The 20049-nt window shown below is 35.4% G+C and overlaps 1 protein-coding gene across 3 annotated transcripts in view; it reads right to left on the bottom strand.

Moving 5' to 3' along the window:
- The window catches only part of CADPS2 (calcium dependent secretion activator 2), a 284907-nt gene that overhangs the window by 101883 nt on the left and 162975 nt on the right, over positions 1 to 20049 (bottom strand). For 2 of the 3 annotated variants that reach the window (XM_088521874.1, XM_088521875.1), the window contains exons 9-10: positions 10038 to 10104; positions 6078 to 6186 (exon numbers count right to left, since the gene is read on the bottom strand). In XM_088521874.1, coding sequence (XP_088378000.1) covers positions 6078 to 6186; positions 10038 to 10104 — 176 coding nt within the window. Of the gene's footprint in view, positions 1 to 4490; positions 4695 to 6077; positions 6187 to 10037; positions 10105 to 20049 lie in introns of all 3 variants that reach the window. The other variant, XM_088521873.1, reaches the window with a different exon arrangement.

The following is a 20049-nucleotide window of genomic DNA, read 5'->3' as shown; positions in this document are numbered from 1 at the left end:
ATGAAGGATATCATTTTTTTTCTGAATGTCCTACAGAAATAATCCTAATCTGTTACACATCTTGAACAACAACATGTACATATTCAGTTTAATTAGAAATACAAGGCTTGGTCATTGGTATACTGCTGCTGCACTCATCCAAAAACAGCATTTACATTTTTTGTATTTGTGATAATTGCTCTGAAGAGCAATCAACAAATATTTTATTATAAATACATGTATAGTTCCTTTTCAGGAGTTACTGATGTGTTTGTTTTGATTCCACTCTGAGGGGGATAGATTTTGTTCATGTTATTTTAAATACTCTTTTGTACAAAGCCTGCAAAAAGTTGCACATAACTGGCCCTGACATAATCAACATTTTGTTTCTGTTGCTCATGATATTCTTTTTTTTTCCAAATTGTGTGTCAACCAAGCTTTTATTTTAAGAGATTATTCCTTATATTAATTATCATATGACTACAGGTAGGGCTGAAAGAGTACATCAAAGAGTGATGATTAAAAATGCAAGTCAGTGCAAATTCAAGGCATACAGGCTTTCAACAAAATCTAAATATGAAAATTTGAAACTTCAAAAAAGAATCTTCTTTGTGTAACTTTAAGGCTACCCTGAATTGGTCACTAGAAATAAATATGAATGTCTTCATATTAATTACCTTGGTTGCTATATTATACTAGTTTAGGATTCTCTTTTTATTCTTGCAACCTAGATAAGGAGCGACATAAAACTCCTTAAAAAGTTCATTTTTAATTTTGTGAGAAAAAAATGTTAGTTACATAATGCATTGCTAAATATTATTACAGAGGTTCAGTGACTATTGCTGTGTGTAGGGCAAGGTTTTGAGAGAGCAAGTTACCTCCCTCGGCCTCGCGGAGGCTCAGCAGCCCAGCAGCAGGGACGGACACACAGGGTTTCCACTGTGCTCTGCTGCACTCAGAGCTGCTGATATCCATATGGAAAGGTCTCCCGTGGAAAGCGTTCACGTGGAAAGATTTCAGAGTCTTAAAGGGGTACAGGAAAAGGAAATAGACTCCTTTGAAATTGGACACGGACAGGGAAAACATCTTGGATAAAACTGTTATGGCAGATTCCTTCAAAACCAAACACAGAAGCTTAACCCAGGTTGGAGACTCTATTGATCCTAAGATAGAGTACTTGAAAACTAAAAAAAAAATGGCTAGGGAGGAGAAGAGTTTGAAAGCAAATGTGAAAGTTTTGCGGAAACACTCTAAAAGATTGCTCCTTTACTAAAGAATGCTTCATTTTCTCACAGCACTTTAACCCAAACACCTACAGTTCTATTCAGCATCTTTAAAACCAAAGCACCGTTTGTTTAAAAAAAATGCAGTCAGAAATTAGTTTAGCTGCCCTTTCAGTGAAAACAATGCAAATATGACATGTATTCAACAGTGAAAATGATTCAAATATAAAATGCAACTCTACTTCCTCTAAAATAAATAGTTGCTGTTAGAATTAGATCATATACTGAAGCCTTAAGTCTATTGTATTTATGATAGACCAAGTCCTAGATATCTGACACACAGCATCTGGTCCAGTGCAAACGCTACAAAGCAAAGAAATTTACCTTAAAAAAAAGATGAAGTCCTAATTTAAGTATTATTATGTGCAATTTATTTATATTTTCCAGAAGATGCAAAGATAAGGCACTGCATCTTCTCAAAACAAAAAAAAGATGAGGTTGTTCTGGAATTAGCAAGGAATTATTTTATGTGTAATAAGGCAGCAATAGCTGCAAAAGACACAGCGTTTTGCATCTAAAATGAGAGGTTTCTTAATTGTTCATGTCATAGATTGTAGGAAACAATTCTACTACAACTTATAAGAACAAAATCCTCCATGAATTTTGCCATGATAATATAAAAAATAGTGACTGTCTAGGAAAAATCATTCATTGTCATTTATGAATTTAATTTCACCAAAATATTAAAAGGACATTAGATGAAATTCTTGCAATTTGGCAAGTTACCGTTTTTAGCTAATAATACAATGCTAACTTTGGAAGGTAGAATTTTGACTACAATATTTTTTTCTTTTTCTTTTGCAAATAATTAACATCAACTTCCATAACACCCATGCAATACAGCTAGGTATGTGACATATGAATCCTCATCTAATATATTCATTTGTCTAATGACAGCTTTCATTTGCTTTTCTTTATTTGTCAACAGCGTTTCAGGACTACAGAAGATGCTTTTTTTTCTCAACACAATATCTAAAACTATTGAAGCATGTCTCCTTTAAGTAGGTTTTCTCTTCATCCAGAAGTTTAAGAATATCTTCTTTTTTGCAGTCTATTACAGGTTATTTTTGTACATCAGGACAGCTAAGTTGCATTTCTTATGTCCCTAAAGGATGAGGAAGATTGGGATAGACTTGCAAGGTTTCAGTATTCTTAAATTACATTTGCTTTATACAGCCCTAGTTTGTTTTCTTTTCTCTTAGGTAAAGGGGATTTGTGTGATATAATTTGAGAATGAGCACAATGTGATCTTGTATTGGTTGGAAACGCTTACATGGTGCATCAAATGAAAAACAAGTAGTTGAGAAACTCTCTGGTCACTAATGTTGCATGCAGCAAAGCAGAAAAACTGCAAGTGAGTTTCAGTTAATATGTAAATTCGCTCTCCAACACCTGACTTCATATCTTTATTAAAAATGACTTCAGTGACTTCTTGCACATTGATTCATTTCATTATATGAATTTTGCCTTATGTGCATGCAATAGAAGAATAAATTTTTCTTCACGAAGGCAGAATTGCATTTATTACTGAAATCAGTCAAACTGATTCTTTAAAACTTCACATTAACTTAGATTTCATATTAGTTACTCTACTGCCAGAAATGTCATGAATTAATTACAAAATACTGACATTAAAGTGTATTAAAACCAATAATATGTTAGATTTCTGATTTACATACAGTTCATCATTTCAGCTTTGGCAAGTTGATACATCCATATGAGGGAAAAATACATGATATCAAAAGGTTTTTAATTTTCCCTTAAACTGCCTTTAAAACAAACTTTTTTTTTCATTTTACCCAAGTATGGCAGTCACTCTCACTGACTAAGGTAAAAACAAGATATGGAGACTTGCCTTTCAAGTTCTTTATTACTATCATTAATTTAATTGCTGAAAATACAATATATGTGAACTTACAATTGTGTTTTTCACATCTCAGCTTTGCACCCATGTTGCAAACAACACTTTTTCATTTGTTTTTTGAAGACTGCAAGTTTTTTACTCAAAGCAGTATGGGCACCATGTAGGCTTTAAAGTGAAAACATTCTGAATTAATAACATTATAAATTTTTGAACATTTTTTTTCTCAGTGGGTGCAGTATAAGACCGCTTTAACAGCAGTCCTAATAGAAGTGCCTAAGCGCTTTCCTATAAGACCGCCACCTCTTAATGGCATAACAAGAAATTACAGGGTGGATAAAAGGACTTGAGATCAAGTTACTGCCCTGTTAGTAGTAGGGTTAACGGGGCTGCCTGCTACACACTTTGGATGTCAAACCAAGTTGAATCTAAAAGGGTTTCTCTCCTCTATGAGTTTACGTAGAGATGAAGCTGAAAAGGATTACTATACACACAAATATGGTATTACATACCTTTGATGGCTATCACAAAAACAACTTTGGATCATATTAGTTTTTTAAGACAGGAAAGTTGCTCCCTCCAGCCACTAAAACAAAAAGTTATACATGCTTCCTACATGTCTATATCTGTGTTACGAAATATTTCTAAATAGATTATGTGAAAAAATCATACATGTTTAAAATAAGCTATGTATCTTAATTTTCTTTGAGGCTATATTGATTTCAAAGAAAATAAGGAAATCTTAATTTTTAGTCTTTAGAATTATTATTCTTTAATACTACTTTTACAATTTTAATACTACTATTACAATTTTGAGACTTTTTTATATATAGTGTATTTATTTTATTTTTATATGTATAATGTATAATAAAGCCGGCCTAAATCTAGGAAATTCTGAGAATAAATTTTGCTTTTCTATTCAACATTATACTATCTGATTACTGAAAAATATAATGTATATTGAACAACCATTTCCATATGGCCAACTGCAGTGAAGATGCAGCTGACTGTCATATTTTCATGGATTATAATAAAAATAATGACCTTCAAGTCAGGATTTCCCTGGACAGCAGTAACAATGTGAGGTAAAGAGCTGGCTAGCTCTTTACTAGGCACACTTCCCTAGTGAATGAGTTCCGCTTAATAAATCTTCAGTGTGGGAATCACTACATATTACTGCCTTTAAAAAAAAAAAGGGAAAAGAAGAGAAGAGAAGAGAAGAGAAGAGAAGAGAAGAGAAGAGAAGAGAAGAGAAGAGAAGAGAAGAGAAGAGAAGAGAAAGAAAAGAAAAGAAAAGAAAAGAAAAGAAAAGAAAAGAAAAGAAAAGAAAAGAAAAGAAAAGAAAAGAAAAGAAAAGGGCAACTTACAAAGTGGGGAAACATCCGCATTGACATTTCCTCCTTTAGGATTCATCTTCTGGGCCTGACTTGCAGGAACAGGTTTATATGATTGACCTGTAGCTCTGTACATCGCTTGAACCCATAGTATCCGATCCTGCTCGTCGTCACTGGCAAATATTACTGTATCCCCTTCTTTAACAGCATTGAAAAACATTCGACCACCCTGAAGACCTGGTTCAGGAGATAGGAAAGTAATATTAACAAGAACAAGATACTTCTGCTTAACCTAAGGTTAGTAGCTTAATAAACTAGTTTCCTTCTGAGTATGGGGGAAGATTAAAAAAAAAAAAGAAAGAACACAAATTTTCAAGGTATTTATGATCTGGCAGTATGAGAAAATCAAGAGCTACAGACATTAAATAGTAATATATGGAATAATAAATAAAAAACAAGAATAAATACAGAAAACAGGATTATTTCCACAAATTTGCGTTTGCTTTTTTTCTATTGGATTTTTTTCCCTTAGAGAACTTTTTGCTGGACCCCTTTATACTTTCAGTTTCCATTATATGAGTTCTATTCTTTAATTAGGCTTCTTGGGAAAAAAAAAGCAAACATTTTTTGGTTTTGCTATCAGGTGACCTGGTAATTTTGACTAGTGCGCCCCATTCTTGCGGGATGATCAACAATGAAAAATGAGTTCTTCATCCATCATCTCCATGCCATATGCAAGTTTATATTCTTCTATTATACCCTCTTTCAAGGCATTACTTTCTTAGCTCAAAGTCACCATCTACTTATCTTTTCTTGAACAAAAGCAAGTCCATGCCTCTGTCATACCTGCTGCTCCTTTCTTGGTACTTTTTTGTTGTTGTAGCATTTCTTTTTTGAGAGAACATAACCAAAACAACACACAATATTCAATCTGGATGCAGAAGAGTCTTTTATGTGGTATAAAAGCTTTGGACTTTCCAGATATCTTCTAAATATTGCTTGCCTTTTCAGTTAGTTTAAACATTTAGTCAGTGTTTTCAAAGAACGACCATCAATAACTTATAGGTCTCTTTCTTACACAAAAATAGTTAATTCATAACTGCCCACTGTGCAGCTACAATGTATTTTTCTCCACTTGCACAACTTGATTTGTCTTTGTTTTTTGCTAAGTTGTGTAGTTTGTAGTTGTGTAGTTTTTCTGATACCTTCTGCTCTACCTCTGATTAGTCTGAGTGACTTGTCTTCAGCAAGCACTGTTTTTATTCACCTCCTTTTCTACATCATATAGGAATCCACTTCACATTGCCAGATGATTCCACCATCAAAATAGAGAAAAAAGTGAAGCGCTGATCAGATCTTACTGGTTTTTTTTTTGTATCACATCCACAGCTCTATAGCATTTCAGACAACTTTAGTGTGAGCTTATTGTTACTTCATCTTTGAACAGATTCTTATAAAATCATGATTTTTTCACACTAGAAAATCTTACAGGAGTAATTGGAACACATTTAGATGCAGGTAAAAAAAACAGTCATGGTATTGTTAGCTGGTAGATCAAGACAAACAAAGTGAGTAAGCTGTTTTACACAAACTTGTCATACTTCAAAATTAAGAAAGTACCTGTGTGAGGAGCTGTATAATCCACAGTATATCCTTCGAGCTGCATCAGTTCCTGAGGCTCAGATTTCTTTTCTCTGTAACTGCACATAGCGAATGTGTACTGGCTAACCTGAGTAAGAAAGGAGGGAGGTCTTAATTGCTGAATTCCATCCCACAGCTTTACCTGACAGTAGTCAGGGGCTAATGTTGTGTATCGCATGTGCCGCTGTGTAAACCAGCTCTCGGCTGGGCCAAAGAAATAAAAAATATTTTTTCAGAAATATTGTATACCATGCAAAACTGTCAGTATCCAAGCCTGTCAAAAGGAAGGAGAAAAGCCAAAACCATGCTTGCTTGTAGTTTTCTGAAATGTGATGTATTTTGTGGTGTAACTTAAAAGAAAAATTGAAAGGAAGTGAACTAGGTACTGTTAGGAAAAATTCTTGGTATTGGCCAAACTGCTCAGTCTGCTGCACGAGGGAGTCCTGTATTTCATGAAGCTGGAGAAAAAGAAGATGTTTTCTGTACAAAAATCCTCTATGCAGAGGGACTTACAGAATAATTATCATGTAGCTGAAAGCAAGAACACATAACCTGCAAAACACATAACGCTAACAGTTATTTTATTTTAAAATTTCCAGATCTTTCACACTTGCATTCAAACATCTCCATGTTGCTTAGATTGGTCGAATACGTGGCAGGTAAATCAAGTTTACATAAGTTACTTCTGAATGACTAAGTTAACCCCCCACACCAAAAAAAAAAAAAAAAGAAACTAAAAAAAAAGAATATAATTCATCATGTGATTTAAGATTCCAGAGACAGAATAGAAGGTGATAAGAAGAGCTAAAGAAAAACCAATTGGAAAGATAAGGAAAGGTAGCAGCTGAGGGAGGAAAAGCAATCACTGAAAGAAACTGTGGTGTTAAAAGAGCTGGAAAGACATAAAAGGTGACCAGAAGAAGCTGCTTCTCAATCTGAGAACATCTAAGACTTAAAGAAACTGATTTTTTATGGACATCTGCAGCTCCCATCTCCAGGATTCCTGGACTGTGGGATGTCTGGCCAACTCACTGGTAGGCTCTTGCTCCCTCTAGAAGGGCAATATCACTTGCTGGGTCTGCCAAATTACGGCAGGATCCAGTGATGCTTGCCTGATGGAGACAGTCCATCCTCTATCTATCTCAGCTGTTGATTGCGTGGCTCACCATTCCTAGGGGCATTGCTTTGGTTACAGTTTCAAGAATTACATCCCTTTTGAAGTCAAATTTCAACAGCTGACTTCCACTTAATCCTCATTTTAGTGAATGCTGTACCTGCACACTGCTGCACCTCAAAACACGATGGCTTCAACTACTACTGACAAAAGATGTTTCACTTTTTATGTTTTATGTTTTACTGATATGCATGAAAAATAAAAATGGAAGGTATGTGATTATCTGCATAATGCTCTGAAAAATATTCCTTTGTTTTCAGTATGTTTTTGTTACATTAATTCTGAAAATCCTTTGAAAAATTGGACTATGCATATCGTATACAATGACAGAATGTCCTCTTCCACAGAGCACACAAGCAAAAGAAGTAACAAATATAACAAGTATAACAGCTCTCTGTAAAATTCAACTAATTATTCAGCATCACAGCAAAATTCTACAGTGAAAAGAATTCTATGTTACAGAGAATTCTATTTATAGAGAATTCAACATTATAGCAAATTCTACATTATTATAATGTGGAATATAGAGATATTTCACATTAATTGAAGTGAGTTTTACAGAATATATAGTCCAAGTTCTGATTTTATGTATATAGTTTCTCTGTACATTATTAATTTATTGCAATTATATTAAGTAAATAAATAACAAATTCTCACGTAAAATAAATATGTGTTTGAGCAATATTGTAAGGTTAGAAGTCAGACAACCAAGAATTCAAGTTTAGTAAATCCACTTTAATGAGATGCAACAAGGAGAGACAACTAAACATAAATAAATGAAAAAAATATAGTCTATTATTTTCATAAACACAAATTTTCAGGCTAGAAACAATTACAATCAGCAAGCCTGTCCCCAGAATAACATACACTGCAGAATTTTACCTAGCATTGTGCATTGAGTCCATGATTTTACTTTCATGTATGTATCCTAGAAAAGTACTGTATTTTGGTTTAAAGGTTTTTAATGATGAAGAATCTATCGCATCCCAAGCTAAGTTGTTTTAACCATCACCCACAATTTAAAATAAAAAACAATCTTATAGCTCCAGTCCTAACGTGTCTAGCTGTAGTCAGCCATTTGATTTTATCATTATTCATTTTTTTCTGCTAAAGAGTCATTTGTTATTCAAAGCACCTTTCCATTTAAATACTCACTCGATTAAGTCATCTCCTTAACTTTTTTCCCTTTCTTGGCTGATTTAAATTGGGTTTCTCTAGTTTTATTATAAGACAACTTTTCCAGACTGTAATTCTCACTTTCACTCCCACTGCCTTTGACCACTTGTTGCTCATTTCTCCCCTTCAGCCACTGGTAATGTCCATGAATTTGTATACTTAGGAACACATTCTGGTGAATATTCTGTACACATACATAAGTTTTTACTTAGCTTTAGCTGAAAAAAAAACAAGATTAAATTTTAGAATTTCCACTTTCTCAAGATAAAGTCCAAACTCCTCTTGACAGCCACCAGAAAGGCAGCAAGAACCAGCTTGTACCTGAAATATTCAGATAAAGATTATTCATTAAATAAACGGATGTTTCTTAAATTATAGAACAAATGAAATTAAAGTGTCAAAAGCAAATCTGTATTTAGATTAAATTTAGGAGATATCAGATGGTAAACAAGTAAGTTAAGCATTGCAAGGCCAGTTGTGGCTTCTTTCTGAACATGTCTTGTCTCTGTCTTTTTTCATTTTGAAATGGATAGCCTTCTAGAGAAGTGACTGAACTGCAAAAGCTAAAGCAGTAAATATAACAAAATCATTAAAATTTTCAGAGTCTGTAACCTTCTGATAATGCTAAACAACCAATACAAATGACCCATAATTTCTACTGTGTGCAGTAATCACAACATGCACATTATTCATGTTACTCTCCTGAAAAATCAGCCTTATTCATCTAATTTCACTCCTGAGTTAGATTTCAAAAATGTGTAAATCATACTGATAACCTCTATCTTATGACTAAATTTCATGTCCTTAGTACAGCTTGACATAAGCTAAAAGCTAGGCTATAGAGGAAGAATCAATATGTCAATAACAAACCAATACAATAGGCTGATATTGCTTAGTGATTGCTTATTTCACACATGTCAATTTAAGTAGACTGTCAGTATTAAGTAATACGTGGATTATATAAATGAGCCAGAGCTGTCAATATTGATTTAAGGCAGTATCTTTTATACAGCCTTATTGATTTTGCGAACTGCTCTGAAGTGATATCTATATTCCATCATAGTTGGAAATTCCTGTAATATTCTTCCTTGATATTTCAATTTCAGAATAGAAAGCAAAAGATAGCTAAAATTAACTTGGCTGGAATTGACTATTCTCTCTATTTTTCTAATACAACATGGACAAAAAGATCACAGGTCTCTTAGGGGCTTTTTTGCACTTCAAAACTCAGCTTTAGTCTGTGGCTTGGAAGAAGGAAACACGTAGAATCATGTAGAGGTTTACTAACAAGTCTAACAAACAGACTCATCCAGATTCGAGATCCCAACATTTTCGCTCTTGTAATTTCAAGGTTTGGTTTCAAACACTGCTCAATATATGGATTGATTCATTCATTTGTAAAAGTCAGTGATACTTAGGTTTATTAAATATGCAAGTTTAAATAAATTATCGAGGAAGTCTCTGTGCTGTAAGAAGCTTGGAATTGCGCCCCAGGACCTGAAGATACTGATTTACAAATTATTTCAGAGACCATAAGCAACACAACTGGTGGAGTTTTTAAAGAAGTCTTCATCTGACAGGTAACTAACCTGAACAAGGACAAAGTAGCGTTTTTTCCACCGCTTCCAAACCTTCTGTCCTAGAGCATACAAATATCTGCAAAGGAAAAAATAAGCTAATGTAGTTATTCCATTCCTTAAACATGATATTAGGAGCAGCAGTGCTTTTTTTTTCTATTTACTTGGAACACAAAAATACATAGCAGATTCTTTTTAGTTAAAACTAGGCTTTATAATAATAATAAAAAACAGTAACTAAGAATTACACATTATAAGGCTTACTTGCTCATCAGCTTTATTTTGCCAGTTACCTTTAAAATTATACCACAGCTTAAAATAGAACAATTTGACTGCACAGAAATACTGAATATTGGAAAAATTCAACTCCTCCTGACTTATTTTATTTTATTTTACATATATAGTTTTGGTTTCCATAGATCTCTCTGCTTGTGTTGCCTGTAAGAAGCCAGTCACAGTATGAGTTTGTGAAAACACTCAAATAACAAAATGCCAGCAAACAAGCAAGAATAAGGTTTTTCCGGTGTAAACAACAGATTTACTGAATACCAGTTGTCCACTATAGAGACTGTTAAATTAAAAACAACTCCTTTTTCATTAGGCAACTTCCAGACTTTGAATCAGGTGCTTTATCATTTGGTGAAGAAGCACCTTCATTATAGATGAAATTACAGACAGTTTTTGGTATTGTGTCAACGTATTTTTGACATTGTGGTTATGTTGCCACATGGTTAACAGAAAGCAAAAGAGGAAGAGACTGGGCTCCATGCCTGTCAGGAAGAGCCTAAAAGGAGCTGCTGCTTATGAAACCAGAGAAGGGAGTAAAACATGACCTATGAGATATCCCATCTAGCTGGTTGGCCTCTGCCAAGGGCCACTAGAACAACTAGCACTGGACCAAACAAATCCTGGCCTCAGGGACTGCCCGGAACAACCGAACACTCAGTTCTCAAATGCTACAGCACAAAGACAACCTTATCACGTACCCACCCTTCTTGTCTGAAATAACCACAAAGGATTCAAAGGCGAAGGGAGAATTCCTCCTAGGCTATACTAATCTTTTTTATGGTCAGCAGTGGTAACTCTGTTCTAACAGGAACACAGCAGAAAATGAACAGCCTAGACTGGGGTGGAAAAATGTTTTTAAAAATCAAGGTCTTAATAGTACATTTTTGGCTTACAGGAAAAAAAATAGTTGTTTTTAAAACTATTTTTTGTGTCAGATATGCCACATATGGCAGGTATAGGCAGAACTGACAAAAGTTACACTGAATCAATAATTAAAACATAAGAAAGCATTAAAAAAAATAAATACCAGTGTTCATTTCTTCCTCCTATAAATCACACTTAAGTAAGGTGCTAAAGAGCAGGTTATTTGAGGAAATAAAGTAGCATAAAATTCACTATGTAGCTTTAGAAAAACTGTTAGTCTTAGATAAGAATAAGTTACAAAGACATTAGCATTCATGAGATAAAGCTAGGATTTAATATAGAAGTGCAAAACCTTATGGCACTTAGTTTTACAAATCAGTATGAACACAGAGTGAAAACCTTACACCATTAATCCCTCCTCCAGTGCATCTCTCATGGTGACACCTTTTTTCCTATGGCAGAAAATTTAAGTCATTTCCAAGAGATTTAGTTAATGCTCATTTCAAGTGCACAAGCTTCTGTAAAATCAGAAGATTAATACTTACTCAAGAGTCTAACACTTACATCCTGAACCAACTACATTCCTAGACTCCTAAAGCCTATTTAAGCTTCTCTTACGCACTCATTTCCCACTGAAATCAATAAGAAGTGAAGAACCTAGAAACCTTGTTAAACTCAGACAATTATATTTAGGATCTGAAGAAACTACAGTTCGTGTCCAGGACAGAAGAAGAGTCAATTCTGAGATATAAATGTTACCTGGGTTTCACAAATTTTCACAAGAAAACCAAGAGTTCAACAGATGTAGAAAGGAACTAAAGCTAAGTTGAAGAATATTTTGATTTCAGGATTAGCAGTTGTATGATTCTGAACAGGTCTCAGTTAAATGTTTGTAACACAGACCAGAGCAGCCTCTCTTATAGCCACAAATTCACAGACCTGCCAGTTTCTCCCTATGCATATGCATGGTTGCATGCATCTACAAGTTTAGCTTGCTCCCTCCAGCCAAAAATATCAACAAGAAACTCAAACTCTTGTAAGTACTTTCAGCAGCAATAAAAAAACATACAACAGCTATTCCTTCAAATGCTGTACCTTTCTTTACGTAAAATATTCCACAGTATTCAACCACCCTCACAGTCAAAAACGGTTGTCTTATGCTCAAGTGGAGTTTCTTGTGTTTCAGTTTTGCCCTCTGCCTCTTGTTCTGCCACTGGGAAGCATTTGGGTTTGTCCCCTTGGCAGCCTCCCATGAGGTATACACATACATGCAGGTAATATCCCTCAGAGCCTTCTCCTCTCCAGCCTGAACAGCCTCGAGCTCTCTCAGCCTTCCCACATAGGAGAGAGGCTCCAGCCCTGCACCATCTCAGTGAACCTTCCACGCCAGCAGCTCTGCCTTGCCCCGGGGAGCCAGGCCCTTCGGGCCCTTCCTGCAGAGCCTCTCTCCAGTCCGTCAGCCCCAGCCTGTGCTGGCTGGTGCGCGGGTTATTCCGCCCATGGTGCAGGACTTCACAGGACTCCGCATTTCCCTCTGCAGAACTTCACGGAGTTCCTGCCTGCCTGCTTTCCAGCTTATCAAGGTTGCTGAATGGCAGTGTAACACTTCTGTGTATCAGCCACTTCTGCCAGTTTTGTGTCCTCTGCAAACTTGCTGAGAGTGCATTTGGTCCTATAATCTAGTTTATCAATAACAAAATAATAGATTGGACCCAGTGTTGACCCTTGAGGGACAGCACTAGTGATGGCTTCCAGCTCCCCTCAATGCTGCTGGCTGAGCCTGGCAGTTCAGCTAGTTTTAACTTCACCTCAAGTCCATTCACCTATCCTGTACCTCATCAGCGTGTCTATGAGGATGTTATGGGAAACACTGCCAAATACCTTAGTGAAGTAGAAATAACAATCATCCACTACTCTCCCATCGTTATCAAACATTTTATAATACAGTTCAGCAGTAAAATTAAAATTTCAACCGAAGGCAATAACTTTGTAATCACTTCCTTTAGACTTAAGCTTTTAAAAACACTCCCAAAGTTTTCTTTTCTTAAACCATGATTTAATACTTCACTCTTCTTCAATCCAAAATTGAAATGTGAATGTTGCAACTACTATAAATTAGCCTGGTTCCTCACTGTGTACAAAGTGGTAATAAAATAAACATTTAACATGCATATTTCATTTCAGGGCAAAAAAAAATACGAGGCTGCTACTTACCACATTTCTACTATAAAATACTGAAACACTTGGATAAATATGTTTTATATGTCACTTTGTCTCAGGCAGTATTATTTTTCCCTTTGGAAATGGACAGAGTAGAAAAACAAACTAATCAACCATTTCTTAGCTAAGTCTGATGGTTACTAATTTTTGAATACATAAATTTTGAATATTTTTCTAAGTTCATTCCTCTGTAATATAAAAATTCAAAAACACATCACTAAATATCATAATTCAGTTTTGATTATATGATGACATACATAGGAAAGAAGATAGCAGCTTATTTGCTCCAAGTCCACACTGCAAGAGCACAGGATACTACTTTTTGATGAAAAAAACAGCACTGATGAATAGCTAAAAAACATAATTGAGTGAGGAATACTGGAGCTATTCACTGCTGGAGAAATAAGAAAGGACTTATTACTTCTGCAGAGATCATTTTTAGACCAGCCTTTTTATTCTAAGGAACGAAGCAATCTATCTACATCTTGAATGATAAATTCTCTACTTGTAAAAGGCTTCATTTATCACAAACAATCAAAAAAATACAGAAAGAAAAATCAATACATGTAGTAGTTTGGTCCAGCAAAGGCCTTTCTTAGAGAGAAACCTCAGTCAAGGTTGAAAGAGCAATTAATGCAGTCTCAAAAATCTGGGCCATTCTGATAGACTTCGGTTAACATGTGGCAGAAGTAATCATCCACTTGTGAAAATGATTTTCAGTTCATTCTCAAACACCTTTCAGACACTCATGATCCCATTTAACTGACAACAATACAGGCTATCTGTGGGCATCATTGCCTTCTATGTGAGAACCAATAGGGACCGAATGCCCACAGGCACTTTCAGGCATCCCTGGCTTCTCTGTCCCTTGCATAAAAGGAATCTTCCTTGCACCACATTCTTTCTTTTATTTAACCCCGCAAGATTAAGCCATTTTTTTTTGTCTTCAGTTGTGGATAAGAGATAAAACTGATTCAAGACAACAATATGACCTGGGTCATCAGAAGCCCAGCAATACACATCCTCTGATTCATTTTAGTACTTTCTCTGCTCTTGAGAAAGAGAACTAAATAAGCCTTCAACAGATGGGGAAAAAAATCACCCTAAACTTCTGTTGTAATTATGATTGCTAAAGATACAGACAACTTGAGGAGTATAAAGTAATACAAACACCACAACCAAGGAAAACATATTTCCAAATATTCCAATGAGACACTCATGAACAGAAAAAAAAATGTTTTTTTTTTCCTTCTACGCAATTTTCCATTTAAAATATTAGATGGATATAGGTATGCTAGAGGATTAGATATGTTTGAATTCTTTAATGCTGATAATTTTTTGCAATCCTGATCGCTTCAATATTTGTGAATTTGTATGCCCGTCCTAAGAGAAACTGTAAAGTAATGGCAGTGGCAACTTGAAAATAATTAATCCCATTCATGTCATCTCATGAAACCAAGCTGCTATGCAAACCAGAAACATTCATCACGACAACAAACATCCTTTAACCTTGAGAGGCAAGAGAAGATTATATCCTTCAGATATAACTTTAAAAATTTCCTAATTCTAATATAATCTAATTATAATGTAAATACACCTATTTAGCATTCCTAATATTCCTAATGCAACACACCTGTGAAACAGTTGATGCTGAGAGCCAGACATCCACCTTCTATGTGTTTTGGTGTGGTTTACCTTAGACAAGTTCTAACCTGGTCTCATGGAAGCCCAGTAAGCAGGAACAACTAGGAGATTCATTCCGAAAGTATGCTACTAATGTGAATGTAAATGCTAATATGGATGCAGAAGGAAAGCTTTAACCACACTCCTCTACTTGAGCATCAAGTTTGTCTGTGGCGATGTTCTTTATACAGTGAGACTCTTAATCAACTCAGGAGGGTCTGCCCAGGAACCTCTCCATCTCACTGCACCAGGACACTGCAATTAGCTAGAGAAGCTGGAGAACCCTTTTTTGTCCTGGCAGTCAGTGATAGCTGTTCTGATTTCCAAAGCTGAAATGGCCAGGGACCTGCTAATATGAAAATCTATTTTTGTTGCTGGGTCATCCTGCCCATGATAAAATCAATCAAGAAGCTGTGCTCAGAGCACTTTAGCATAACATAAATAGATGAACTAAGCTGTCAGATAAAGAAAATCCAGTTTTGGACTCCCCCTGCTGAAAACCTCCAAGTTCTAGGAAGAGTGGCCAAGACTACTAGGAACATTCTTTTGTGAATGTTACTTCGTTTTTGTACCTCTGGCTGTTATATTTTCATTTTCACTGACCACAAAGCACTAGTTTTGAATCGATATAACTTTATTTTTAATTTCGTAGAGAAAACTAGCTCAGCAGAGCTAATTTTGTATTTTTGCAATAAAATATATAGGCAGAACAAGACATCCTAAAGCTTGACAATTTGAAGTATTTTTGTAAGGTTTATTATCATTCACTAGCAGGTATTTAAAAGCCACTGTAGATTACTATCAATAGTCCATCTGATCTTGCAAAGGCATGGGGAAATATGAAGCACCTCGTATTCCTGTTTGTGAGCAGAAATATTCCAGAGAGCCTCACGCTTGTCTTCCCATCACTAGGAAGTGCATTCCAATGCCTGGTAAAGCTGTTTGGCTTTTTCACTACTTGTGTCAAATTTGCAAATCATCCATGAATTAAGAAGATGTAAAAGAAAGAAATTCAAAGGGAAATGGCACATTAGACATGTTTGTCTTCACCACTCCATGATGCCACTCTCAGTAGCCACATTTCCTCTATATTAGGTACGGATCCCATGTGAGCTATTCAAAGCAGATTTCACCTTCTGAGTTTAGATTAAATTACCCTTTGGAAATGCCCTTCTATATCTTTTGGCTATATCAGATCCTTGTAGGGACAAGACTTTAGACTTAGGCAGTACAGTTGCCTAAAACCAGACGAAATGAATCTAAGTCTGTACTTTATACATAATGAGAGGTAGATAATTTGTCTTTCAATTCAAATTTGTGGGCCTTAGAAACAAGGACTCTGAGCACGTTTGAAAATTGTTTGGTATCTGTTTAGTTATTTCAAAGCACAGTTCATACATATATATATGTTTATATATGTATAATTTTGAAACAATTCTATAAAATAAAGGTGTAATCCTCTATGTATGCAATGACTGAACTTATCTGTTCTCATCCTTTCTGGAAATCCTAATGGAAGAAATATCTATCTGCAGTTTGGAAATAAGTAAAAGCATCACTTTAAAATGTCAAATAAAATAGGTGATATTATTTATTTATTTGTTTGTTTGTTTATTTAAAAGAGAAATGAGAATGCTCTTCTAGTTTGACAAGTTGGTCATTGTATTATTTTTCTTCTGTATTACAGTTCTGAGACTCCAAGTCCTCACACATTGAAAAACCCCTTTGTAAGTATCAGACTTTACATAAACATTGAAACTAACAAACAGAAACATCTAATTTCATCCAAAATACTCTAAAAGAAAGACGTATTAAGTTGCTTGTATGTGTGACAGCAGACTGCCTTTACTTAGTAACTATAGGAAAGATAGGAATGCTGACAGTCATGGATTTCCATTCTCACAGCACAAAGCAAGAGTTATGGTTTGTATCAATGACTCCACGCTAGCTAAATTTCATTGTGCATTTTATGCATTCCTGTATAGGTTTGTGACATACACAGAATCACAGAATGGTTAAGGTTGGAAGAAGGGACCTCTAGAGATCATCTGGTCCAACCCCCCTGCTCCAGCAGGGACACCTAGAGCATGTAGCACAGGGTGGCATCCAGGTGGGTTTGGAAGATCTCCAGAGAAGGAGACTCCACAGCCTCTCTGGGCAGCCTGATACATTCAAATGCATTGAAGACGAGTATATTACTATTAATAATAAGATTAGTATACACAGAAACTACATGTGGCTTGGGAAGTCCTGGCATTGAAGATGAACAGAATCTGGCACAGTACTGAGGGACATCCTCTTTTAAGCTTTCCTAGCTATCTGCTGCTGGCCACAGGCGGAAAACACCATACCAGTTTAGATGAACATCTGAACCCACACAATAAACCATTTAATGTGCTTACTGAAAGACAGAAATGCTGCCATGGAAAACCTGCCAATTCAGATTGGCAGCTTGCAGTTATTGAAAGTTATGTGTTAGAAAAGTACTTACTGTAGCTCTCGATTGCCTTTTTATTGCAAGTCACTAGTGAAAACAAGGAAGAAAGCTTTCATAGCACGACCCTGCCAATTAGTACTCTTAAAATACTAATTTTAAGGAACTTTGCCATACAGAAGACATGACTTAGAGAGTTTTAAAAGATTCCAAAGAAGCAAGAAGACTTTTGATCCCATGTCACTCTTCTGAAGAATCACTCTCTGCAAAAGAATATGGCAGTGGCCACCCAAAAGCACAATCAATCAGGCCTATACTTTGTTCCCAACAGGATGCTGAGGGAAGTAGCAACTGGATGCTGGGCAAACATCCAGTTATATGTCACCAGAATAACCTCCTATACTCATGCTATTAGTGACTCTAGCAGTTTCTTTAACCAGAAATGGCATCTGTACGTACTACTTGCAATGGATTTTTTTTCAATAAATTTCCCCAGTCATTTCTTGTACTCTTTATTATAAATTTACAACATCGAGTAGCAGAAGTTTCACATCTCAAATGCAAATGCCTAGAAAAAGCTATTTTAATTTGCTTTCAAACTGTCACTATTTATCTTAATCTATGCATGATAATTTACATTACGACCATAAATCTAACTAAATATTCTTAGAAACACCACATAGAAATGAACAATCTGAAACTAAATTCCACAGAATTCCAAAGAATTCCACTGCTGAGAATGATATCCCCCTTATAAACCTTAAGATTCTTTTTTTCTAGAATTCAGGATTAAAATGGATTAAGATAATCAGAAAAAAAAATACTAAAGAAATGCTATGTCACAATCAATAGTATCTTGGAAATAGATTTTAGATGATTGTTAGACAAAAGCAAAAGTGATCCACAAGGATATAATCTTATAACAAAATGCTATAACCTTATAACAACACAGTATTTGTTCTTGTCCAATAGTTCTTTGCCATAATAAATATGTATCAAAAATATTCATATGTATTTCTGTGGCTGTACTGGAGCTGGTTGGCCCGTGGCACTGTCACCCTTGAGGAATCCAGGACTCCTCAGCGCCAGGGAGCACCAGAGCCATCTACTGGGGTCAGCCCAAACTGCTGCACGGGACGTTTCCCACCAGCACCTGTAACCCCCCAAACCAGCAACACCAACACGCGGCCGTGCATGCGGAACAGCGACACTACTGCTGCATACGTTCCAAAAAATATCCTTACGATGTAAGAACAAACACTGCAGACTACTTTAAATGTGATAAGAAATAAAAATCCATCTTATTAGTATTGATCAGTGATTATTGTTTAAAACTCTGAGATTTTTGATTTCTTTCCCCAAACTTAACTTTATATGTGCATATACATATATAAAGGTATGTGTGTGTGAGTGTGTGCGCACAAAAGGATAAGGGATAGATAAGGAACAATTTCTTGTTGTAACTGAGTCAAGATGTTAGATAAAAACAGAGTAGCTACAGTGTCTCTCAAACCTATTAGAATAGCTACCTCCACCCTTGAAATATCTGACTTTACCACACTGTTCTTACGGTTTTCATGGAATTTGTGGACCTAAATTTCCTTCCTGGCTACCTCCATTTCTATGTTAAATATCTTTAAACTTTCCTCGAAAATGGTATACATCCGGAGGAAACCTGTCTCCTGTGTTCTATTTCGAAGCTACTCATGGAAACTTCTAAAATTAACACGCAATTGCTCAAAAGGTACTGGCTAGGAATATATATATATTTATAGATAAGAAAAGTACATTTTAGTTTTATAAAATACACATTTACATGTTAATGAGACCATTTAAACAATCCAGTGTGAGCTTCGTTTACTCAAATCATTCCCTTGATTCCAATCTTGTCCCTTAATTTAACCATGCTGCCCCCCTGTGGATGTCAGGACACACGTAACCCAACAGCTCAGAGGATGAAAATCTGTGTGCAGCTGATCCCTGCTCCCCGTACTGTAACTGACCGGAACAGCGAAACATGTGAAGACTGTGAAACCATAAAAGTAGCTCAATGAAAATTCACACCAAGGGCTAGGAAACATGGAAATTGTTTTAAAATGAGTATTTCAATAATATAATGTTTTATTATTCCACAAATCATGTATATGTGAGAGCAGAGAGCCATGCATATTAATAACCCATTTATTCTCAAATTAGGGGAGAACATTTATTGCGTAATGCCAATTTACATTATCAACTGAAATGCTGACAAAAATTAAACTCATATATGGTAAATATTACCTAGCAGCTCCAAAAGCAGATAAATAATTTGCAAAAGTATGTGGTAAACTGGAAAAGTACCAAGCTGCTGAAAATTGTGATCATTCTTCTCATACAGAAATACCGAACACATCCTGATGAATTATAGGACCAAATATTTAAATATAAAATATTCAAAATAATTTTGAATAGCAATATCTAAAATTAAGGAGAAGCATTATCAGTTATTCCAAAAAAGCATAAAATTAGAGTTCATCTGTACTCTGATAGAATTGT

Source organism: Tinamus guttatus, unplaced genomic scaffold (assembly GCF_059628265.1).
Source record: "Tinamus guttatus ecotype Peru unplaced genomic scaffold, ASM5962826v1 Tinamus_guttatus_pri_ptg000138l, whole genome shotgun sequence".
Classification (NCBI taxonomy): Eukaryota; Metazoa; Chordata; class Aves; order Tinamiformes; family Tinamidae; genus Tinamus; species Tinamus guttatus.
This window is presented reverse-complemented; position numbering and strand designations above follow the sequence as displayed.